The sequence below is a fragment of the Tympanuchus pallidicinctus genome, unplaced genomic scaffold, assembly GCF_026119805.1.
Source record: "Tympanuchus pallidicinctus isolate F22 unplaced genomic scaffold, pur_lepc_1.0 scaffold21, whole genome shotgun sequence".
Lineage (NCBI taxonomy): Eukaryota > Metazoa > Chordata > Aves > Galliformes > Phasianidae > Tympanuchus > Tympanuchus pallidicinctus.
This window is the reverse complement of record NW_026294733.1, coordinates 8,841,319-8,867,516: the sequence shown is the minus strand read 5'-3', so window position 1 is coordinate 8,867,516 and position 26,198 is coordinate 8,841,319. Positions and strand designations below refer to the sequence as shown.

Below are 26,198 nucleotides of genomic sequence, written 5' to 3'. Positions count from 1 at the left end.
TTTAATAATGAAAGCCAGAAATCTTTCTTCAATTAATAGTTTTTTGCAGTGTTTTCCTTTAAAATTCTTTGACAATTTTTCCCCACACAAAGTAGGTTGCAGATAAAAAAAAAACAACCGATTTGTTAAGTGACTGCTGAAGGAAGGAATTTCCCACACTCCAGCCCTATTTCACTTTCATTTAATTTTTTTTTTTTTAAGTGCAGTAACCTTCTTCCTCGTTTTTTTCCATCTAATCATTAATACAACATGCAAATACAAATGGATTGTATGAAATAGGAAAGCGTAAGTTAAAGAGAACAAAATAGAAAGAGGAAAGTAGGCAGATAGCTGATTGCCATGTAAAGAAGGAGTCTGTGGCAGAAAAGGAGACTTGATTCTCCTTAATCAAACCTTTGCTTGAACAAGTTTTCCTCCCTGTTCTTCAGCATTTTCCATGTTTGTTGTGTGCATTTATATAACTGAACCAACACTCACACTGCGTAGCAGAGTACTGACTGCCTTTGCCTCCATTTGATAGATTGTTTTTTCTTTGCCCAACTTCTTACTTTATTTCTGAAGCTAAATTAAAAACATGTATTTCCTCTGGGATAATCATAGCCCTAGTCTAGCCAGCTCTACAGCTTGAGCACTTTATCAGCTGTGTTACAACCTGGTCTGACCATTTGATGTGCTTACAGTTTTGTAGTCTTTCCTCTCCAAAAATGAAAATATATAGGAATATTAGAAGAGGAAGCTATGAATTAGTAACCCCAATCTTTTCTTTTTTGAGTTTTTCTAATATTTGTCCAATTCCTTCATCCTACTGTTCTCTTAAATCTTCATCATTCTCTCGATCTCTTAACTTCCTTATCTTTGTCTGAATCTATAGCTTTACCATGCCCTATCTCTAGCTGATATCAACACAATCTCCCTAGCTTTTTGTTTTAGCAGTGTAGACAGAATTGATATCATTTTTTTTCCTTTCCATTCCCATTTTCTTTTCTTTTTCATCCCAGACAATCTTGAGAGACTTCACTGATTTGTTTGTAGCTACAGATCAAACATACAGTTTTATACCTCCAAAAAAAAATCCTTCCTTTACTCTCATTATTGTCTGTGCTCTCACTTGTAGAAGTATTCCAACCTACATGAAGGACTGTCTATACCAAACATATACTGTGTACTTTGAGTTAGTTTATGCTTGACTTGCTACTTCATTTAGTCTTATTTGTGATTGCTGTGATTTCTGCTTCCTCCTGACTGCCTGAAGCAGAAATAAGTAGGTCTCATACAATAAATAAATCAATAAATATATCCATTTTTGCTAAGAATCCTAAAAAGCCTCAGCTAATGGCTTCACCTCTTTGTTCTGAGATCTAACAAAAAATAAAAAATCAGTGGCTTCTTATACTGAGAATGGATTGGGGTTTTTTTCCTGAAATCCACAGCATCCCATGGAGGGGATGAAAAAAGCAAGTTTTAAAATAGTTTGTTTCCCTGGGAAAAAAATGCAAGTAGTTTGTATCACAGGGAAAAAAAAACTCAAAAGCAAAGCTAGAAACTATTTCTGGATTTATGTGTTTGGAAGACAAGACTAAGATGTATTTTACCTTAGGGGACCTTGCGGTGTGCTGTGGTAGATGGTATCTGAGATTTTTGCAGTTATGCTACTTTTAGACAGAACGCTATTTGCTGTTAGTGATTATGGTCTCTTTTTCTGGCGTATCTGATTGTGGTCATGTTGCACAGCCAAAGCTGAACACTTAGTCAAGCCAAATGACTCTGAAAGAAAGAAGTTCTGTGGGTGACTTGTGGCTGACGCTCATTGCTGGAGCTCTCCAGCTTGTTCCCCTTAGCTTAGCAATGTGAGGCTGATTGGAAACAATCCTTGAGATGGGCATCAGTGGAAGCTGAACTGTGCTAAAGTGAAACCTTGTGCTGTAGGCTGGTTTTGCCCCTTGCATGTTTTTAAGTACGCGTTGGACGTAGGAGCAGGAAGTGTTTAGATAGCATGGTTCAGCCTTGTGGTTCTGTGGGGACCTAGAATGTCTGATAAATACTTGAACAAGCATCTAACAATTGGTCTCTTAAAATTTTGGAACTTTAGCCATATTTCCTTGAGACAAACAAAATTATGGTCAAAGTTTGGTGCATTTTTTTCAGTCTTGAAGGAATTCTGCCTTACATGGAAGTTTCTCAGCTGTAGTTACTTGGCAGCTGTAAAGTGTGTTTTTTTTCTGTGCAAAAAAATGAAAGAGCGCCTACGTTTCCCAGACGTATAACTATAAAGGAGAAGACCTGGAAGATCTGCAAGTTCTCCCTCCTTGGAGATATTCAAAATCCATCTGGACATTGTCCTGAATAGGTGGCCCCCTGTGAGCAAGGGGCTGGAGCAGAAGAATCTAGAGGTCCCTTTCAGCCTCAGCTGCTCTGTTTCCTAGCTCTGTTCAAAAGCATACACCTACTTCAAGTGTTGCCTTCTTAAAAGAGAACCATGCCATTGTTATCAGACTGAACCCCTTGTACTGTGACTGAAGAGTACAGAGCAGTGCTGCCGCCTTTGCAATTGCTCTTTTGTCACACTGGAGCTCTCAACTCCAGGATTTCTGCTGGTCCCTTTTGTAAAATGTCATATTTCATATTTTAGGATGTAGATACACTGGAAGATTTCTTTGTTCATCAGGACCTTTGTATATCTCTTAAGAAAATGTAATTTCAGCTTCCCGTATATTCAGTTATCCATATACTTAGCTACTGCTGTCTTAAGGGATTGATGCAGTGATTACCCACAAATGGGAGTCATGATTCATGAAATCCAATTTGTGAAGAAATACAAAAAAGGATTAGAAGTTAACCATGAGCCTACAACTGACCTGCTTTCCTGCAGCTGGCAGGTGGTCGGGGCGTTCAGCACTCCAAGGCTGAGAAGGTGGCCATGTTAGCATTGCCAGTAGAAAATAAGGAAGTCTTTCTGCATGTAAGATCTCTGCATTTCAAAATCTATTTTGAAGGATCATCTTTGTCATCATCTTCTTTCATCATCATCTTTTTGTAAGCCTTTTAGAGTTTGGATTAGAACTTTCAGGAAAAAAAGTGTGACTTCAGCATCTGTGTAACTTAACACTGATTAGTTAGAGGAGGACTTGATTAACTGGAGAAAGCATTGTTAGTTCTCTAGTCAGGCCTTGCTATTTAATCAGGTATTGCCTTGTTTTATCTTGAGAGGCAATTGCTCCTCAGTTCTGAACAGCAAGCCATTTTCTTGGGACATTGAACATTGAGGCTAACTTGTAGCTACTGTTTAATAGGCCAAAACTTCATATGTGAACACTCGGAAATGAGTTTTCAAAGCATTAGCACAGAATAAAAAGCATAAATTTGCTGTTATTTTTTTGCCAACTAAGTATTTTGGGCAGCATTCATCAAGCCAGAGCAAGCTCCATTCATTATCCATACAGAGAGTTCTGTTACAGTGGTGGATTCCAGGTAATTTATTTTATTTAACACAGTATTGGTGTTTAACATGGCAGCTGAGTGCATTTGCTACTGCTGGATTTTGACAGCATTTCTCTTTTCCTCATTGCAAGTTTAAAGAGTTTGGAAGTAAAAAATCCAATTTTTATTTTTCTAAGATGAGCCTCAAATCTTTTTCATCAAGTATCAACATCATTCCCGACTTAGTTATTTTCCTGGCAGTGTCTCTTCTAGTTTATTGGAGGGACATCCTGTGTCTGGTCCACCCAACCATTTTTAGGTTTTCTGTTCTCCTGAAATTTCCACTTGGCACTGACTTCTTTTTAATAACTAAAAAGAGAGAAAGGGAATAGAAAAATGCAAAAAAACATTTCTTCCGATATAAGTTATTAGATATCAAATGAGTAATCTCTTATGAGAATAACAGTTCAGTGTTTTTTATTACCAGTAAAGGGAAGAGTTCTATTTCGATTCACCTGGCAAAGTTCAGAAACTTGCAACATACTATTTAACCACTCAAATACAAATCATCTCGCTGCGCAAGCTGGAAAAGTTTGCTGTGCGGATAAAGGCCAGGTTTTCTCCATCATTATTTCACTGCAAGTTCCTTCCTTTTCTCGAGAAATATTGTGAAATGCTCAACAGTATTTTTGCTTTTAGTCCTCCAGGCCCACCATAAGGTTTTCTCAAATGACAGTGAGAATGTTTTCTACGTTGCTTTACCAGTTATTTCTTGAGTATCGAGTGACAGAACAAAGGATAATCCAGCTGATGTGGGAAACAAAAGAAAATCATAGAACTCATCAGTTGCAAATTGGTGGATTAGATGCTCTTTTCAGAACTGTAGTTTTATTTAGATACTACCACCCTCCAAATCTCTCGTTTAGTCATTAAGGAGAATAGTGTAATTTGGATCCTAGTTTTAAAAGTCTGGTGTGGCATGAAATGAATAACTCTCTTGACATCTCAGAATGGAAAAAAAGAAAAAGAAAAAAAAAAAGATGATTATTAAACTGTGTGTTAAAGTCTTCTTTATTGCTCTGTTGTTGCCTTGGCTTCATTCTGAGACATGTGGAAGAAAAAGAAAAGCCTAAGCATGTTTCTTGGCAGTTCTTCATAAGCAGTAAGCCCTGTGAAAAGTGAATATGGAAAGCCCCGTGAAATTCAGGATTTCACTGAAAAAATAAGAACAGGGAAATGCTGCATGAGATAATAAATGTTTTGTTGTGGCTTTTTAAAAAGTAGTGAGCAGTGCTGGTGAAGGATAGATGGGAAGTAGTTTCAAAGGGGCAACGTACCTTTTCTCTTATACGAGGGGGTCATTTGTTTTCATTCTTTTAAAGCCCAGAGTGACAGCAATAGGAGATCCACCTGCCAGTGCTCCGCTTGTCAGTACGATTTGGTTCTAATCTGAAAGTTGCATGTTTGTGGCAGATCACACTACTTTCTTCATCCGTTCAGATTGGAGGTCTGATTTGAGGATACAGAGAACAGAGGAAGATGGAAAGATTTACCACATTTAGGAAAGGATTATACTGAACTTTCTGATGTTTTAGCATTGTCAAATACCTCCCACAAATAGAATGAATGCTGCTAGAATTTTGCTTGTGATTATTGTCCAGTTCACTTTCAGATTCACATAGCTATCCAGTGAGAAACTTGGACCAGACCTTTAATTTTTTCACAGAGGAGCAGTTGTGTGTCACACCAACAAAGGCAGTGGGTGAGATTTTTCTTCAGATGCTGGCATTGAAGTGGCTAGTGAATAGTGCACTCTCAGGTCTGCTGGCAGATCTTTTGGCCCAGTTATTTTCTGAGCAAGTGAAGTAGAAGAACGTTTTTGTGCAGCTGGTGCCTTGGATTTTGCTTTCAGAAAGTGCTTTATTTCCTTGGCATGTTTTTTGCAACATCTAGTGAACTTTGTTGGAGTCTGAAATAATGCATGTAGAATTCTCTTCCTGAGATGATGCTGCTCTAGTTGCAAGGCATTCCCAAGTGAACTCCTTAATGAGTGATAGATGGGAAAAATAGCAGGAAGAGTTCTTAAACTTTCCAAGTTTTGCATGAACACTGATAAATTTTTTGGATGAGGTATTTGGTACCAAGCCTGGAATTCTCCTAAATTGTGATAGTGGAGCCTTCAGAATGACACAGTGAGTCATAATATTTGACATTTGGGGAGATTTTTACTGGATCTCTAAGCACTTGTCAAGACTGTTGAGAAGAATACTTTAAGAAGAATTATTATTTCCTTTGAGAGTTTATGAAACAGTTCTTTTTTTTTTTTTTATAAAAAAGCCCATTTCCTCTTCTTCAAAGCAAAAAGAGAAATAGAAATGTGAAAAGTCTGTACTGAAGATTTTCAGCGAAAGAATGGTTGAAGACATCTGTCCACACTGTGTTCAGTTAACAAATGGTCTTCAGAAAATATTTGCTGCTTTAGATCATTGCATTCTTTTGATGTCACCAGCCAGTTACGCTTTATTCATGTTTATTTTCGCATAAGATTTGCAGTGCACTGCTCAGGGACATGAGATACACCAAGAAGACAAACTGGCAATTCTCCAGACATTGCAGCAAGTTCTGACCAGCTCGTGTTCATGTCTGCCCAAAGGCAGAGGCTGTCACTTTGGCTCTTAATATTTGGGAGAGCTTGTGGGCTGTGAGTTTTGGGATTGCTAAGTAAACAGACCTATCTCCAGTCCTTCTGCCTCAAAAATGTGTTAATGACTGTCCTCCATGGAGGCGGCGTTCCTATCGGTAAGAACTGAACATCCCCAGTTGCTTTTGAGGAGTAACAAAGTACAGTGGCAAACCTCAAGTCCAGGGAATGAACTGTTTCCCCGGTTCCCAGGGTCTCGATCTTATTGGCACATCCCTTCCCTGAGCTGGATGCATTGATGACATTTGCTCAAGTTTTGTCCACAACTGTTAAAAGACTTGATAGCATTTAATAAGCGGTGGTTTCTTGGGATTCCCTGGCTCCAAATGGAATGGAAAGTTTGTACAAATAACAAACTCTGCTTACTGAGGATTGCCATGTTGTACTTCTCCAGTGTTGCCCAACCCACTAAAAGGCATGAGAATACATATGGCATATGAATGCTGTGGTTACATTGGTAGTCACCTCTTCTGCCTTCGGGGCTTGCATTCCTGCAGCCCTTGTTCATTTTTGCTTGACAGCTCTCAAAAGCAGATACATGTTCCTTGTTTTAATTTAAATTAATTTAAATTAAAATTTTTGAGTCATCTTTGCAAATTTCATTGTTCTTCCATTCTCATATGAAGAGCCAAATGAAGTCTTGTGTACCAACATTGTAGTGTTGTAGTGTATGGAGGCTGGATATGTGGGAGAAATAGCTTGAAGGGGGGGAGCTGAGGGTGATAACAGCTTAACTCATATCTGCCACTACCAGAGTCCTTCTCAAAACTGTACTCCCAGTTATCCCTGCCAGATCACAAGACTGATAAAAGGTGGTTCTGATTTGCATTTTCCATCTGAATTTTTATATATGTGGTTCTCTTGGGTTGTATTTTCATGTATTTCTCTGTAGCCACTACATTTAGAAATGCAATTATTATTGAAAATGGAGATCATTCTAAGACAGACAGACCTGCAGCTTCATGACAGTACTGCTGAAGCATTGCCAGCTCACCAGGGCCAAACATGGTATCTTTTTTCCCACAGTATCCACATGACCTGTTGCTTGTACGATAACACGTATCATGTATAGGCACACAAAATATGCATAACCCTTGAAACCCTGCAGATGTGGTCTTCTGATAGAGCTGCATGGGGGACTTTGGGACTGTAGTTTTAAGGGTTTCTGTGTTGAGAGTACCTGACCTTTGCTTCTCGTGAAAGGCTTTGGGAGATGGGGGGCATGTTTCTGTTAGTGTCTTGGGAAGCCAAACATTTATGTAGTCTCTGGCTGGATCTCAAATCCTGGGATACTGAAGTGTGACCTAATAATTTAGGACTGAGAGAAGGGGGTGTTTAAATAAACTATCTGTTTTTGAGCATTCTATTAATTATTACAATCCAAATTACAATCAAATCCAGGGAGGTGCCTGGCGTGTAACACACAATACCTAGAAACAGCTGAGCTGAGCTTACGTGTTGTTTTTTTTTCTAAAAAGACATCATCTCCTGTGAGCACAATAGAGCCAGTGCTTTTCATATAAATAGTGAATGTTTTATAATTACGTGCAGTCGTAAAGCTGGTTCCTATTATTGAGAGTCACAGAGTTTTGGGGGAGGGTTTGTGAGTTGTCTTTCTTTTCCAGAATGATGTCTCATCAGCCTCTTTGGCAGAGTAGTGACTGCGGCTTGCATGCTTTGGTGTGAAAATGTCACAGTCTAATGAGTAACTTCGTTCTTGTGTCACTTTCTTTCTTTGATGCAAGAGGTCAAGAGCTGACCATTCAATCATTAGCCTGTCTCCAAGTGGAGCTTTCATGTCAGTGCTTTTTATACCAATCTTTCAGATTTGTATGATATAATCAGTACAGTCATTGTAGGTCAAAAGAACCCAGTTTAATGAAGTCTCATAGGATCTCACATACAGTGTTGTCACTCCCTGCTGAACAACTGAGTGTCTCCATTTAGGGAGATCTGCCATCACTGAACATCATGATTGAAGCTCTTCAGGGTTGTCCAAATTGTGTTACAGCTTTGTTGCTTTTCTTTTGCTGTAGGTGAACTGTGTGATGAGGTGATTAACCACTGCATTCCTGAGCTGAATCCATGCCAACATGAGTCCAAATGTGTTCCACTTGACAAAGGATCCAGGTGAGCATATGTACACATTGGTCAGCACACACTGGGTAGATCTGTTGGCTTTGAGTATCGGGAATGATACTGACTGCCCTTCACTGTAAATGACTGTGAAACCCTGGCGATTTGATGTTTGGGCTGTTTTGAGAGGCGCATGTTAGCAGCATTCATCACTGAAGAGAGAATTTCAGAACAATTCAGCAAATGGCTAGACTTTTCAGATGTCTGACTCTGTATGGAAAGCTTGTGGAGGAAGGATTTTTGAATCAAAGCAGTAAGAAAAGAGAACAAATTCAAGAGGTCTTGGTGCAGCTGTGAGCTGTGTTCTGCACTTTTCTCTAAGCCTGTTTTCACAGCCGCAGTGCTGTCCTAGAGACTCTCCATTTCCCTCTGGGAGGGAAGGCTGGAGTTTTGGCAAGGGACGCCTTCACCTAGCACACCTTGTATATCTGGGGAGGGGCAGTAGTGCTCTTTGGTAACCTGCAGCTTTGGTCAGACTAAGCCCTGTGGAACAGCATGTCAGAATAACGGACACTAAGACAGACACAGAGCATTTCAGAATAGGTAAAAGAAAGTGAAAAAAAAAATTCAGGGGTGCTGTCTGAAGGGTAGCTGAATCTGTGCTAGACAGTCAGTCTGTAAAGCTCAAGCCTTGCTTTCAGATGAAAATTATCTAGATAGAAATGGTTCCAACTCTCAAGGAAGATGGAACTGTCAAATGATTAGCACAGTTCCTGAAATGATACACAGACTGGAAGAGCTGTTGTGTGCTGATACACAGATAGTCTGTAGCATTTTTTTCTTCCATATCTAGAATGCAGAGTAGCTAAAGCATGTTAAGGGTAAAGGCTTTTAACTCAGATTTCCTTCAATCACTGGTTATATGTAAGGATAGAAATAATTGTGGTCCTGAATGGTCTACCCCTATTGGAAGTATTTTTGTACTTGCCACTCAAATGCTTTGAGGAAATAAGATACTTCTGCTTGTTTGCTCACTAAAGAAGTGTCCTTCACAGCAGGGCCATTAACTTTTGAGAGAAGCCTAAATAATCATGCTCATAAGTGTTTTCTACTACTGTTCTTGTGTTTTTCTTCCCACTATTGTTGAGTTATTCTTCCTACTGTTCAGGGAATGCTAAACAAAATTTCTTTGCTTGTTTGGTCCCATTTTGCTTTCTCACAAGCCAGACTTGAAAAGCAAGGGAGCCTTTCCAGCCTTGCAAGCAGATTTATCCCAGTGTTGCTTTTTTTTTTTTTTTTGCATGCCTTAGTTGCACCAAACCATTCAGAAATAGCTGAGAACACTCAGCAGCTGTTGCAGCAATATGTGGCTGCTGTTGGGTCTCATTCAAAACAACAAGCTCTGTTCCTGTGCTGTCACTGATTCCTTGAGCAGTTTGATCCCCTGACCCATGATGTGCAGTATATTTAGCGTGTAATGGGGCAGTGTGAAAGTGCATGCAGAATGAGTCAGGCTCATGCGTCAGTCCTGTGCTCTGCTGACAGGGCAGGAAGGTTAATGGTGGGTTCAGCTTTTCCCTGAGCATCCAGTGGGCAGTCTGTGCCCTGGGCATGCAGTGGCACACACCAGTGAAGGATGTCAGAGCGGCGGAGACTCCAGGCTGCCTCTCCTCTGTTCAGTTCTAGTCAGCCTGCAAGTCTACAGAGTGAGGAAAAGATAATAAAGAGAAAAAATAGGAAGCCAAGTTATATATTCATATGGGGAGGAAAATTCCATTGTGGCCTTGCAATAGAAGCTATGAATCACCACTTTAATACAATAGACATTGAGAGCATGCAGATGCAAATCCCCCTGGATAGGCCAACATTTTGAACACCGCAAGACACGTTTTTAGGCTCTCGGATACTGGGAATGTTTCCATCACTGCAAGGCTGTAGCAGAAAACAGGTTTTCAGTTCTGATGTCGGATGGTCACTGAGAAATGAGATAAGCGCTCTAATCATGTAGATTGCCCTCTTAGTAGGACTTCAGCATAAACATTTATTTGCCTTCATCTTTACTGCACCACACTTTTACTGATACACAGACACTTGCTAGTGCTATGTGGGAGAGGGGTGGCAGCAAGTTGCCATTGTTCTCTGAGGACAAGACTTTGAGTTCCTAGAAGGATACTAGGTGAGGTGCTCAATGGCTGCTTCTTATTGCCAGGTGCCATGCATGCATTTTTGGTAGCTTCAGCCCAGATAGCACCCTAAGAGCTCAGAGATGATGGACCCAAAAGAGATTCCGTGTTTCTAAAGGGAAAGCCAAGCTTGGAAGCAAACTGCACTATTCCAGTGTGTTCAGCTGCACAGAACTCTTTGCTTTTTAAGCTAAGATTGTAGGTGGATTTCCTCACTTCCAGCCTTCACGTATTTACTGTGCTGTTACCAGAGAGGAGGAGGAGCTTTCTGTATACAGCTGAAAAAAATAAAGTAAAAAATTTAACACAATGAAAAGACTTCAAAAAAATAACTTCAAGAAAAGAACATGTTATTCCATTCACTATAGTGATGTTGGAGCATGGTATAAATATACTTTATTTTTCTAAAGCTTGGAATTATTACCTGACAGCTTAAAATGCTGATTTAATGCAGCCCTGCAGAGAAAAGTGGTGGTTCTGTCATTACTGAGATAGCCAATACACATCGTAAAATTGATGCATGGCAGCCCTGAATAAGGCACTGCACATCGTTCATTATTACATCACTTTATATTAGGACTGCAGGGATCAATAAAAAGCAACAGGATTAAATGCTGCCAATTCACTCCCTTCCACCCAAAGTTTTTGATTGACATTCTTTGCTTGCAGGTGTGACTGAAGTTGCCAAAAAGTGCTGCACACTTCTTATACCTTGGAGAAATCACACTTTTTACTTTTTCCTCTGTACTGTCATCTCCTTTATGTTAATCACAGTATTCCCTGAGCCACCAAGGTGCAAAAAGGCGATTCAGACAAACAGAGCTGGAACATCAACCATCCTGTGTCTGCAGAGGGTCATGGTGGCCTTTCCCAGAGGAAGGATGGAAAAGGAAAGCCTGTGCATCTACATAGCTTTACCCCTCTATAGCCCACGTGTTAAGAGGCTTTGCGTTCTTTTGTCCATTTTTAGCCAGTCATTGTGAACAAAATGGAGTCTGGGGGCCCAATTCTTCTCAGTGCAGGAGCTGTGGCAGCTGCTCATCAGTCACTGCCCCACACAGAGATAACTCTCTGCCTTGCCTGGAGGAGCTGGGGAGTGGCTGGCAGCCAGAACCACCACTCAGAACCAACTTCCACCCAATGACTGTTGCCTGGAAAGGGGAAGTATCTTCTTCCTTGACAGCTCCCAGGTGCCCAGTTCCTCTGAGGAGGTTTCTCTCAAGGAGCTTCCACCTGTACCCACCCTGCCAGGCTGCCAGCAGGCAGGAGGAGCAGAAGGGCAGCAGAATAGATCAGTGGCACAGTGGTATCTCTGCTGATGACACCTCCGTTGACTTTATGATTTATGTGAACTCTTCCAGCTTACATTGACAAGCTCACAGATCTAAACAACGGGCTCTGGCAAGAGCACAGACTTCCTTTTTATTGCTGAAGTGCAGCTCTTCCCTTGTTTTGGTTTAAGTGATATGCCTTTTGTTTTCCAGATGTGCAGCAGAATCCAGCTGGGGGTAGTGAAATGTGCTTTGTGAACTAAAATGTTCATGACTAAACATTGTCTACACCATAGACTCAAAAAGAGGCTTTTCAGCTATCCCAAAAAAGTCTGTTCCAACTCAGAGACTTTGGGATGCATTTCCTATTGTCAGGTTGTAAATATCCGCGAGGCTTACATCAGAAATAGTGACATGACCTTCATATAACAAACCTGATCTAAAAGGTAATGCTTTTGAGAATGGCATTGCCCCACAAGGGGCAGGTGTGTGCCTGGTCTGAGTGTCCCCATTGTAAAGCAGATACTTTAGAGGTAACTTTCACCAGCGGAAGCACCGTTTGCATCCATGCAGATGGATGATGGAGAGGTGGAGAGTTCACAACTGATGGTCTTTTTCTTTGCGTTTGCTGAGTTTTATGGTTTGCTTGCAGATTGCTTCCATTTGGGAGATGGAAGCTTAGTGTACTCTGTGTAGTTGCACAGAGTCAATCTCAAACAGCAGCGTGGAAACAGGCAAAATTGTTTTGCACTCACATCGTCGGAGACATCAGAGCAACTGCCCTTGCAGAATATAGAGTCTATAAAGTTAGGGGAATTGTTGTCATCTTTAACACCATAGGGAGACCACTATCCCATCACCCTTCTCCACAGACTTGGCTGAGAAAAAAAACAGAAGTATGGTATTGCTTTGCTTGGCTGGAACATAAGCAGATTGCAGAACCTCAAATGCAGACAGATGGGAGGCACCTGAGCGTTTCTGATGGCAGGAATTGTGCTTGATGCTTCCAGGAATAATAGCTAACACCTTTCTGTCTCAAATCAGATTGGTGCTCTGTTGCCTATGTGTGCTGCTGTTGTGAATGTTGAAACAAGCTATTAACAGCAATCTTCTTGTATTGCAGATGCGAGTGCTTGCCTGGTTACAGTGGCAAACACTGTGAAATAGATGATGATGACTGTGTGGGCCATAAGTGTCGCCATGGAGCTGTCTGCGTAGATGCAGTCAATGGCTACACCTGCATCTGTCCTCAGGGCTTCAGGTACGTGAGAAGCACCTCCTCCTCCACACTATTTGTCTTTTGTACATGGCATTGAGGCACTTTCTTTAATTGCCTTCATTCTCAGAGCAAATCAGCCTCTACGTTTGGTATTGATGTGTCATTCCTATGGGACTAGATAGCCTGGTGCTTTCTGTCTTGTAGCTGAAATAGATCTTAAAGAGTTAACTGAATAGGCAGCATTTGCTTTTCAAACAGCAGTTTGCCTTTTGTGCAGTGCTGTGTCAATTTGCCTGCCTGCCTGCCCCAGCCCTTCCTGGTAAAGCAGTAGGTAATGCAATCACATAAATGATATGGAGATAAGTTTTGCACATGTGAGAGAGAGCAAAGGATAATAAAATTATATATATGAACCCTCAGACCAGGCTGGGAGAAAATAAGATTCTGAAGATGTTGTGCCAGTATCTCTGTGCCTGCTGGAGGACAGGCTCACTACGATTTGGGCTGTAAATTTCCAGTCTCTGACAGCTGCCAATAAATCTGACTCCTGGAAATCTCACTGTCTGTCAAAGATAAGTGTGCTGCTCCAAATGGATTCACTAATCATTGCCTGAGGCTGGATACTGGTTTCCTTCCAGCTAAACTTTTCCTGTGTTTGAAATACACACACGAGACAAAGAGGAATACCTGAAAAGATCAGTCCTGACAAAGTCAAAATTACATGAACACTTATAAATCCTTTATTCTGCCTTGTATCTGCAACTGTCCTCATTCTTCTTGCTTTCATCCTCTCTGGGTTTTTTTTCCCTTGTTAACAAACATTATTATTGAAAAATAGAGAGACTTTTCTGAATAGGTACTGATATATAACATGCTGTCAACCCACGGTTACATAGAATCAGACTTACTATTTATAGGAAACCAAAAAGTTCATATCTTTTTCGTCCGCTTTTATGGCCCTGGGGATCTTGCAAGTTGGTGACTGGTGAGGATAACAAAAGGCTATCCCACAGTAGAATTGTAAATGTTCAGTGTTATCTAATTGTGCAGAGAGCTGAGAAATGTGATTGCTAAACTGTATCAGGAGTCAAGGGTAGCTCACTCCTGTGGTCAGATAGCAGTGACTGGGAGACCTCTGCTGCAGGTGCCCTGGCATGCCAGTTCTAGGTGGTGATAAATAAGAGCTGTTTGAATTTTTGAGGGGTAAGACAGTATCACAATGTTTGATAGAGGTGTGTTAAGTCAGGACACAGTTGAGCTGAACAGTAGGGATAGGTGGGAGTCTGGTCTGGGTCATTCTTGCATCCCAGGTGGCTCTTCTGGCAGCTTGGGTTGGCTGTTCTCACAGCAGGGACTTCAGAGGAAGGATCTGGAGAAAGCCAACTGTATCACATGAGGAGTTTCCATTCCACTGAAGTACTTCAAGAAGCAGCAATATCTTTCTCCACAAAGCTTCTTAACTCTTCTACTAGCTTAGACAGTGCTTCATAGCCCAGGGTAAGACTTGTGCAAGAAAGGTAAACTCCACTGCCTTACAACTGCAGAGCCAGGAATGACTTGAGGTGTCGTGTTTGCTTTCCTTTTGTGACACCCCTCCATGGCATCTCTCTTAATTTCCTGTGCAAGACACAGGGGAGTTGAGGGTGTTTTATGAAGAAAGCATCAGTGGGCAGTAACAGAAGCTGTCTGTCAAGGCAGAGGATGAGCTGAAACCCCTAGAGTTTCCATGCAGAACAGTTCTTGCTCTTGTTTGATTTCATGTTTAAAATTCTGCTAGCAAAATATGATCTGCTCATTATTCTTCCCATGACTCTGGCCTTTCGTGCTTTGAAGGCCTGCTGCTCTGAAAGGGTTTCTGATGTGTTTTTTCTTTCAAGATTGCAATTGGAAAGCTGATGATTGACAGAGTTCAGACTTTGGAAGGTGTAGGGTTATAGACTTGGCTGTTCACAATGTGCCTGGGGTGCTGTGCTGTGCAGCAAGGAGATAACTTTGCCACGCCACAAGTGTTGGTGAGGAGAGAACACAGGAGGATGATCTGCAGAAGGGAACTAGGAGACCCATGGTTATGATGAATAAAGTTAGTTGTCTAAACTTCAAGAGTCATTTCCCAGCAGTGAGCTTACAGAGTGACCTCCTCCCAGTTATCTGGAGCTTATGCTATTGTCGTAAATGCGTAGAGCTCTAGCGATTTTATAGTTGTTGCTGTGCTGTACATCAAAGCCACTTGCAGATGGTTAAAAACTTAACATCATCATACAGCTGGACAAATGGCACTCTCTGGTAATCCTTAGCAGTGGAGCGCTCATATGCACAGTTACCTCCAATTACAGCCCCAAAAGCAGGAGCACCAACATGCGCACACCTGCTTTTCCATTTTGGCATTTGCTATTCACTGTTCGTTTGCAGCTATGCCCCATACCTTATCACTCAGCAACCTTTTGCAATTATATAATACATTTTCCTCCTGCAAAGTTTTCTGTTTCCTGTACAATATGTTTACCTCCCTTAGATGAAAACGTTCAAGAATTTGTGAACCTTTATTGAATAAAAGCTGACTTATCAAAGCTTGCTTCTAGCAATCGGCCTCACAGTAGCACTGTCCTGATAAATGTTGCAGTGGTTGGAAATCACATGTTCATGCTGCTGAGCTTGATACAGAGAACTGATCCTCCGTTGTGTAAATGCTCCTGAGTTCCCCACTGGGACAGTTTGCTGCAAGAAACTCAACTGTGATTATTTAAATAAAAGAGATGGTACCAGGCAGGGGGGAGCTGGCCAAGCTGTGCCAGCGAAACGGTGCTCCACATTCCTCTGTTACAGAAATAAGTCATATTCATGATTTATAAAACTATTTTTAATATTTAAAATAGAAAAGGCCTCAACAGACACTTGTTCACTTGTTGCAAATGTAATGTCTGGATCCCAGCAGCAGGACAGCCACACTTGTGGAGCCACCCGCTGAAAGGGTTTCAGGGCAAGGAAAGGCTGCAGAAGAGCTGTATGGGAAGTCTGGGAAATCTTTCAGAGCAGCACTGAGCACAGACACGCTGGCTTCTTGCAACATTTGCTTTCTGTTAGCAGGGACTGTTGCGGGCTGCATGTATTTTTCATTATTATTATTTTTAACTTCCATGAAATCAGAGTTATAAACACTGTCTTTCCTTCTGCTTTCTAGTTGTCTCTCACAGACAAAACAAAGTGATTGGTTTTAGGCAGAGCAAACCTAATAGGCTGGCTTAGCAGGGCTCCTTTCAGCTAGTCATCTGTAGAACAAATTACACTTGACATCAGGTCAGTGGTGGCAGTCATCTGTGGGGTCAGCCCTTGTTTGTTCCCATTGTCAGACCTCTGACATGTTGGCCATCTCATTGCAAAGCTCCGTGCTGGGGAGGGAGATCACGACTTAATGAAACCAGGCTTCAGGCAGGGAAGTGCTCCACGCAGCCCACCTGTGTGCCTGGCTGGCAGTGTGGATGGAGCACTGATGCTCTGAGCACTATGATCATCAGCTCTCACTGGGTCTGGCTGCCAGGCTGGTAGGCAACCACTGCTGTAACTAGCTTAAGTTGGCAGGAATTGCTTTCTGCCTATCTGTCTTCCCCTGAGGTTGTTGCTGTTTTTTCATGTTCCCTTATTTTCTTGGAAAGGGGGATCCAAGCCACATCTTGGTGGGTCGTGCCACACCCTGCAGCACAGTGCTGCCCTCCAGGAGCAGGAGGCCTGTGGGGCTCTGCCAGGCTGCAGCAGCACACCATAAGGAAGGGAACGTCTCTTAGTCTGTGGCTAGTTCGTAGTTCAGGTGTGTTCAGAAAGTAACATGCCCAAGAACAAATTTGCTTTGAGAATCATATCAGATGAAGCAAAGAGAACCATTTCTCATATGCAGTTATTCTCCCAAACCATATTGCCTTTCCTGTTCCCATTTCCACTGCTCCCTACAGCATGCTGAACTCTGTACTGACCCCTATACCTCTCCAAATACTCCTTGGAGCAAAGAGAATGAGGTTTATTGATTGCCAACAGTCTTGCCTGCCAAATTACCCTTCTGAGATAAGTTGTCTAGATTAATAGATTGGCTTGCCTCTATGCAAGAATATGCTTTCCTGATAGAGGATATTTACTGCTGTCTGTGATTTGGTGTTGTGTTTGTTTTTTTCCCCCCAGTTCTTTGCTGAAATCATTAGCAGTTTGTGACTGATCCCACTCACAGCTCCAAGCATCACCCAAGCAGAGCAACTTCACTGCTTTTGGTGCAGTTCAGAGTTTATTCCATCTGTATTTCATTGTGCGTTTCTCTTTCTTGTGTATGATACAAAGAGAGTTACTCAGAGGCAGACCAGAGGGCAGCATGGGTTGTGAGAATAGGGGCCAGGAGAGGGTTGGATGCCATGCCAACAGTTCTTTGGATAGGGCCACAGTACTCTGCAAAACTTACATCAGAGGATATGAAAAGGAAAGCCAATTCTTTCTGTTTCAGAAGCAGCAGGTCCCTATGGCTGAGCAAGATTGCTGTTTTATTTGCTGTTCTTGCACATCTAGTACTGGTACTATGTACTGTGGGATTATGGTTTAGGTTTCTGTTCTAAGATTGCCTAGAAATTCACCAAGCTTCAACATCTCACCTGCTTTACTGGAGAGAAGTGAGGTTTTTGGCACCTTCTGCTTTGTTTTTCTAGGAGTGCTATTATTCCACAAAGTGCTCCCTTGAATGGCAGGAAATTCCTAGTGGGACAAGTGGGATTTCAGTGCTCCAAGACTGAGCTGAGGGGTTATTCACTGCAGGAATGTGTCTGCCACAATCCTCTCCTGGAAAGTTGCCTGTCCCAGTACTAAGGAGCGTGGAGAGCCGGAGCCCGCAGCCACCCCGCGCCGCTCCCCAGCACCGCCTGACGCGCTCTCCCTGCTCCCCAGGCGGCGATTTTTCATCATTTTGTTGTCTGCACGTTTTCAAGCAGTCACAGAATTAAATGCGAAGATTTTATGTTCTCTCAACAATACAAAATGGATTTGTTGGGTTTGGAAGGTGCCTTGTAAGGAGAAATGTCGAGGTGCCCCCTATGAATGCAGGGTGTGTGTGCTGCCAGCCTGGCCCCACTGCAGGACCTGCAGGCTGTACTAGGCAGAGGTTCCCCATTACTTTTTGCAGTTCAGTGTGACGCATGATATCACTGTGAAAGATGTCTGCAGCTTTTTACATTTTTTCCCTTTTCCCCATTCTTCCTAGGCTGATGTCAGTATTTAACTGCAGTTGAGTCATTCCAGTCTATTGTAGAAAGCAAATAACCTGTGAAGTGCGCAGCCTGGGGACTGAGCCAGTGCTGCTCCTGGGAGCCTTGGAGCTCAGAAGCTGCTATATGTGGGTTTGGCTTGTATCGTAATGATACAGCCTCTTGTATCATTAAGACCAAACCATAGCACTTTCCTCCAGGTCTGAATTCATCTTGTGTTCACAAGTTCTCAGACTGGGCACTTGGCTTTCCTGCCTCCAACTCTGGGAGGTCCTTTCCTTTTCATTTTTCTGGTCTGCAATGTAGCCAACCACAAACTCAGCTAAAATAATAATCCCACTGCTGTCAGAAACAGCCATTGCAGGGAAACTGCCCAGAGAACAGCACAGTATCGGTGCCTCTGAGAATTTTTAGCCATTGCCCATCTGTTGATTTTGTGCTCTCTGGTACACAGTAAAGCAAGTGAGGAGAGTGTACGAGATGCTACAAATAGAGGATTTCCCTTTTGTGCCACTTACAACACCAGCAATAGATTCAAGTCACAAAGCCTGAGACAGAGATCTTTGGCTGAGGAGTGCTGCACATTTTGTATAGCAGAGAGAGCAGGTGGGCTGAGCTCAGGTTTGGGTTTAAATGGCTCTGTTTTTGTGGGAACATCTGCACAGCACAGTGTGGTATGGAAGCTATTTGAGACAGACTGCTGTACCTTGCAGAGCTAGATAACCAGTGCAAAGTGCAGAACGAATTGTTTTCAGTATTTGAATTGGCTCATACAAACCCAGCACGGGGGTTTCTGTACAGCGTGATGCTGTACAGCTCTCACACAGTAAAGCTGGCACATGGTAGCTGAATCTTGGAGTCATTATACCACAATAGTATTGTAGCGTCAGCATCTGAAAATGTTTTCTTCCATACAAAAATCTGGGATAAACGAGGCTGCTTTTTCTTCACTTAACTTTCTACAGTGGACTTTTCTGTGAAACTCCTCCACCGATGGTTCTGCTCCAGACAAGCCCATGTGATAACTATGAGTGCCAGAACGGCGCCCAGTGCATCGTCGCGCACCAGGAGCCCGTCTGCCGCTGTCTTGCTGGCTTTGCTGGGCAGAAGTGTGAGAAGCTCATCACGGTGAACTTTGTTGGAAAGGATTCCTATGTGGAATTGCCATCAGCCAAAATTCGCCCCCAGGCAAACATTTCCCTCCAGGTATGTCGTGCAGAGTATCTGCTGCTGGTTTCTGAGAAATAGCATATCTACATCCACAAAGCGCGACAGCTGAAGGCTGCTCTGTTCTCTCCTGACTCACAATTTCCCATTTGAATGCAGCAGGACTTTCTAATAACTTGAGTTGACCTTCTTCATATTCATAGACGGTATGTGATCTTGCTGAAATTCATTGCAATTGAAGGTGATTTTCTAAAATACCAGTTTATTGAGAAATACATTTATTCGGGTGCCACCAAAAATACAGCTACAGTCCATCAGCAGGGTTCACATATATTGCAGCTTTCACTGGAAAACTCTTGCTCATTTGAGACAAGGGAGCCTTCCAACATGTTTGTGTATGAACATGTCACCAAGTCCTTTTCTGTGTTTCATGGTTCTTGCTGTCATTGTTCCTCATATATATGCTCTATTAAATCACATTTGAATTGCATATATTATTTAGTTGCAATTTTTAATATAGGTTTATTATTTCCATTTTAATCCTTCTCAAGAAACCTCACCTGGTTATTAATGTTATGCAGGTAGCAACAGACAAGGACAATGGCATCTTGTTATACAAAGGAGACAACGATCCTTTGGCTCTGGAGTTGTACCAAGGCCATGTGAGACTCATCTATGACACACTAAATTCTCCACCTACCACAGTATACAGGTAAGAATCTAAGCTTTTCCAAGACAGTTTATTTCTGAAAAAAAGATGGAAAGGCAGGGTTTTTCTAAAAAGCAAGCATGAAAGAAGAATCCTTTATTTTACATCACTGCATCTCTTTAATGTATGCAAATAGATATGAAAATCAGAATAAAGCCTTAGTTGGAGGCTGCATAGTTAAAAATGGTCATTTGTAGGTAATGTCGGTGGCATCATGTCCGATGGCAAATGCAGAAAATTGCTGTGATTTCTCATTTACTGTATGGATTTAGTATCTGATGAATGTTTTCCTTGAAATAGTTGCAAGTAGTCTCTTTCTCTGACATTGATATTGAGCATTAGCTTTCCGTACTGGGACAGAACAGTAACTATTCAAGGACAGGATGACAGCATTTCAAAAGAGGAGGAGAAGAGCTGAATTCCTCTACAAGGAAATGTTTTTAGAAGATCTCTTAACTGTATCAGTAGTAACAATGCAAACCATGAGAGAACACAAGTTACATAGCTAGATTATAGAGCATTTCTCTCTCAGAGGCCATATAGGTTCACTCCAATTCCTTTGCAGTATGCATGCAGAAGAGGTGGATTTCTTATCCTGCCTCTCTCCCTATAGAAGATCATTCTGTTAAAGTGAGTGTATGGATGGCATTAAGACTGACTGTGATTTACCCTGTGCTTCTACTGAAAAGTTTTCTCAGCCCTCCATAAAGCTTCAGTCCACTCAACATGGTAGCTATGCAGTTTGCTTTAAGGAGAGCAGTGATATATTTAAGAAAACAAAACAATTCTTTATAATAACAAGTTGGATAATCCCAGTGCAGGAATGTCATCAGAAAGAACAATGGCTTGTCCACTGTAGGAATGAAGAAAGTGGTTTCTTAGTGACTTTGACTGGCTGGACAGGTATGAGAAATTTCCCTGTGTGTGGCTGCTAATCCTAATTGATTTCATGTTAGAGCAAAGCCAAAGTTGTTAAACAGTTTTACGCCACTAATTAGAACACAGAAAAGCTTATTGTGTGTGGGCAGCACATGAGGTGACAGACCAGCATGGATGCTTGCTTTCTGTTGTCACGGGCAGAATGTTGAGGTGACAAGAGCTGTTGCCACCATCAACGACGCCTTACAGATCTGCTGCCTTGTGGTGAAGCTCCCAGAGATGGCAAGTGGCAGTGTCCTCATTATTACTGTGCCCTTCTTATTGATCAAGGAGGAGGTCTCCATTCAGACTGACACCTCATTAACATAAGATTAATGGCCTGTTCGCTGCATTTTGTACTGTGTGATCTGTTGAGATGGGAAAGTAGCTGCTTAATACGATTCCCTTTCTGAAATGTCACTCTAATCTTTTATTAGTTGAAGGAGTGGAGCAAAATGGGATTAGCATGGAGCTTGATGGGAAAAGATTAGGTCAACTGAGAAAAACTACAACCAAAGAATGTCAAGAAGGGCCTCTAAATAGATTAAGAGACTTGTTTTCCTTAAGGACTGAGGAAGCAGGAGGAAAGCTGCTTCTCCCTTGGGACTTAAGGGTAGAAGATATGAATGGATCTGGTTTGACCTCCCCGTATATCCTGTTTGACTTTTACTAAGGGCATAAGCTGTGTTTGACTACAGCTTGGCCCCAAAATGGAAAGTCCTATATTTCTTTTAGCAGCTTGGACAATGGGCAGTCATTTCCATTATGGCAATGATGGCATTAGCCATCATTTCTAAATTGAGTTTCACTAATTCCTTCTGGATGTTTTAGAGGCCAGAATATCTGGTACTGACTTTCATGAGTTCATCTGTACTTTCAATTGCAGTGAACTGAAATGAATATCTGATTCTGTCTGGTGCAGTTCATCTAAACCTTTGGAACCGAGCAACTCTTCTTGGCAACTTTCACATTTACTCTTTTTTTTTTCTTTTGTTCATTAAAAATAAGATTACTAGGTGAATCAGAAACTTTTAAATCTCAGTCTCGCCACTGGTAAAACTGTTTGCCTTCTCTATTACCTGCACCTGGCTCTCTTGTTTAGATGCCATATCTAAATCTCATCCTCAGCAAAAGTGGACTGATTGTCTTTGAAGTTTGCTGAAAGACGAAGATTAGATTCATTTTCTCAGGCAATATCAGAAGCTGCTGTTCTCCAAAGGGGTCCCTCGCCAGAAGAGATAAGCAGTGCAACAAGCAACAAGGCCGTTGCTTGCCTCAGAAGCACGTGCCAAAAGAGTTAAAATACTGCCTGGTGGGAACTATGCCAATTAGCAGCTGCAGGAAATCTCTTACTGACCTGGTAGTGTTGTAACTGAGCTGTTTTACTGGTTAGTTCAGGTACTCCTGTGATGGGATATGGGAAGACACTGGCAAGCCACATTATCTGTAATTCTACATCAGGATCTCTACTATGAGATTTATTAATAGTACTTAAGAATGGTAAAATTAGCAAAGTACTTGGCTGATTCACATGATATCATGTAGGAATGAGATTAAAACCTGCTACCAGATGGATTTAGAAGCTAGCAGCAAGTATGGCGTGTGCAGTGGCAGTTTTCAGTAGGACTCGGTGAGGTGTGCTGGAAGGGTGATGGGCACAGTAGGACATAGCCATGGTGCAGTTCAGCACGGTGTGCTCTCAACTTAACCTGCTGTAATATATTCTGCAGTTGGCCTCCCTTTCCAAATTATTCTAAGAAAATGTTTGAGGACAGGGATGTGGCACAATGGTATATGGCATGCCAAGAAGCAATTGATGTTACCTGCTTGGTGAGGACAGGCTCCCTCTGGCTTTTGGAGCAGGCTGGTTCCTGTGTCTTAGTTGCTCTTTTGAGCAGATTTAAGTAGAAGTACAGGACGAAGTTAGTCTGGAAAAGCCCAAGGTTAATTTGCTCCATGTTGAGATTTACTTTACATATATTATTCATGTTACGCTTGAATGGAAAGGTTACAGTTGACATTGGACTTTTAGCGCAGCAGTATGGCAAAAAGTTGAAAGAGGCCTTCACATTCCCTCTACTCCAAGTGCCTGACCTCTTGAGGGCTAACAAATGTTACAGCACGTTAGTGAGAGCTGTCCAAGGCTTCTTGAACACTGACAGGCGTGGGAGATCAACTGCTTCACAAGGAAGCCTGCTCCAGTGTTGAACCACGTTTGTGTAAGAAGATTCATTATATCTAGTCTGAACATCTCCTGGCACAACTCTGTGCCATCCCTGTGCATCCTATCAGCAGCAGTCATTCTTTCATTCCAGTCAGAATAAAGGTCAGTAAATGTCCAATGGGAAGGTTTACCTAAAAATACATTCTCATTTATCAAGTCAGAAAGAAATACAAGTTCATGCATGACTATGCAGTGATTGAAAGTGCCCTTTTAAAAGGAAACCTGACTGCTTTGTTACAGGAATTCCTCGCTTGCAGGCTGTGTAATAAAGGCTTCCTAAAGCTTGTAGCAAACACGTTATAGAAGATCCATTTTTAAAGTAGGATTTCTACTTCTTATTTATTCTGCTTAATCACTCACTTTATATATAATGAATTAACAAAAACCATGCGATTTTGTACTTTTAGTTTTCAGTCATTGATATTAGTATCTTCTATCAGCTTTCTTTTTTAGTCTCTTTTGCTACAACTGTTCCTTGAACCAAAAATAAAACCTGACCTGCACTGTTTCTTTCCACTTTAGGTTTTATGCTATCACACTATCACATTGATTTGAATGCTAAATTGATCCTTCCTAATAGAAATGGGAAATAGAAATCTGACAGAAACTACCAAATCCCTGCAGAGTTCCCAGATTGCTATGTTGCATACAGACTGTTGTAACTGCTAAAGGGAGAGATGCAAATATCTTTGGTGTAAAATCATGTTTTCATGCAGGCTTCCTGACAGCAGTAAAAAAGGAAGCAATCAGGAAAACACCAGAATTAATTGTGTTTGTCTTTCTGCAGAGCCTACGCCCAAATTACATCACATTTCTCAATAAAAGTATCCTTACAGTCTGTTTTCAAAAACTCTGTATCACTAGAAATATTTCTAACAGATTGTATCATGCTGTTCTCATGGTCTGGCTAATTCCTGCATAGCATAGATGGATGTTCTTGTGGTGAGAGCACAAAGTCTGAAGTCAGGGGAGTTTACTGTATCATACATGATGACTGTGGGATGACAAATTAAATCTGTTTCTTGGTGCACAGAAAGTACAGAAATGAGCAGAAGAAAGGAAGTGTTTCAGAAATGTGCTGTGTGTCCCCAGGGGACGAGATTCTGTCTCCACCAGGCTGTGGCTGAGCTTCCTAGCCCAGTGTCTGCCACCTGCCCATCCTTTTCCACATCAGCCTCTGCAGGCAGCAGCTCGCTGCCCTGTGGCAGGTCCCTGACCACAACACCCCAAAGAACCCAATTGGGATTTTGACTCAATGATTTTGGCCCCGTATTCAGATTTCATAGGCTTCTCCTCCGCTCTGCTGGTGCTGAGGTTGAACAATTACCTCAGTGATGGAAGAGCTTCCACATCGACCAAAGAAGGGGGAGATGGGATTTTTCTGTAATCACCTCTCCTTAGCTGCAGTCACTTATCTGAAAAGAAGCCTTCGAGGCTACGGCATTAATACACTGCTTTCTGGGGAGGAATGTGCTGGAGGAGTGAAAGCATTAATTCTTCTTTGAATCATTATTAGAGTTTGTCAAACCCTTTTTTTTTTTAACCAAAAGTCTCTGCAGAGCTCACTGTATGATGGTCCTTTTCTTCCTAATACCTTCACAATCTGCAGCTTGTGCTATGCCTGCCCCTCGTGGGATTCCTTTTTGGTATTTCTGGATGGTCTCTAAATAGTCTGTTTTTCAGAGATCTCTATGAAGCATTACTGAGCTCTTAATAATTACGGACATTTGCAATTCATTTTGTTCTTGCTATCACACACCTTATTTTTCTCATGTGCTCCTTAGGGAATTTTCATCAAATATAACGAACGAGACCAGCATTAACCTCAGACCTGCACAGCAAACGCTGTAAAATTTGAATGTAATATACATTTTGCATGAGCCAAGGCGAAGGACAGATGAATTCTTTTTTGCCTTTATAAAGGATTCTGGTGTATCTGAGCAGGACAAAAAAGACAAGTGTTTTTCTTAGTGGATTTCTATAGTTTTCCGTGTTTTTTGTGTAGTAGGACAAAGGAAATGTAAGGCTAAGATCTTTAAATATCATCCAACTTTTATCATTTGGTTCAGAATCAAATATTTGCTTTCATGAAATTCAGAAACTTTCTTCTGCTGAAATGAAGCTTAAAAAGAGGAAAGTTTTCTCCTCCAGGCTGCCTGGTGGCTTAGCAGGCAAATCTTATAGAACTGAATTAATTTTTTTTCTTTCTAAAATCTCAGCTATCTCTTGAAAGAATGATAGGATTTCTCTCTCTCCTCCTGTCTGCCTCCTTCTCTTCATCGTAATACCATGGGACAGTTGGACTGGATGACCTTGTAGGTCTTTTCCAACCCTGATGATTCCATGATTGTAGTACCCAGGCACACTGTGCTGTAGACCCACAGTTTAATTTCTAAACTATACACATAAGGTGGGTTCGGGGTGGGATGTTTTCACAGCACCAGCACTGCTGCACTGCTGCACTGCCAGAACTGTGGCTAAAGCAGTGGCATGCTTGTTCGTGTCTTCCCCTCAGCACTCCATGTTGAGCTTTGGCAAAATTAAGCCCATTTGTGAAGGCAAGAAACACAGTAGGCACTCTTATGCCACTGAGGGTTTTGTGCCATTTGAAGCTGTTATTTAAATTAACCTGTATTGCAACTATTGGAAGTGAAAGGTAGATATGTTGTTGGGGTTTTTTTTTTGCTCAGCAGCCTTTTAGAATGGGCTGTGCGAAACAGGACCGCAGTGCACACATGAATATGTGAGTTTGCCATTATAATGCTGATTTCTTTCAGCATATAATATTAAAAATATAATAAAGTCAGCAAGATGTCGGAATTAATCCCAGGAAGAGATGAGAGGTAATGGGATAAGGGTGGTTCAGAACTAAACAAAAAGTGGGAGAAGTCTGAAAGGAATCAACATGTTAAAACAGCCTCTTGTTAGAGTTAACTGTGCAGCACACTGCCCTCATGCAGCTCCTCAATGCTCCTTCTTGTCATGGACACTTCAGAGGATTAGGCCCAAAAATGGGAAGCAAATCCCTCATAGTTCTGACATTTCACTCAGCAGCTGAGCGTACTGATCATTCTTCCTAAGT

General features: G+C 41.7%; 1 protein-coding gene across 3 annotated transcripts in view; it reads left to right on the top strand.

Moving 5' to 3' along the window:
• Nucleotides 1–26,198, top strand: part of SLIT3 (slit guidance ligand 3) — a 474,748-nt gene that overhangs the window by 432,676 nt on the left and 15,874 nt on the right. For all 3 annotated transcript variants that reach the window (XM_052684870.1, XM_052684871.1, XM_052684872.1), the window contains 4 exons: nucleotides 8,155–8,248; nucleotides 12,772–12,909; nucleotides 19,064–19,304; nucleotides 19,847–19,977. In XM_052684870.1, coding sequence (XP_052540830.1) covers nucleotides 8,155–8,248; nucleotides 12,772–12,909; nucleotides 19,064–19,304; nucleotides 19,847–19,977 — 604 coding nt within the window. The remainder of the gene's footprint in view (nucleotides 1–8,154; nucleotides 8,249–12,771; nucleotides 12,910–19,063; nucleotides 19,305–19,846; nucleotides 19,978–26,198) is intronic.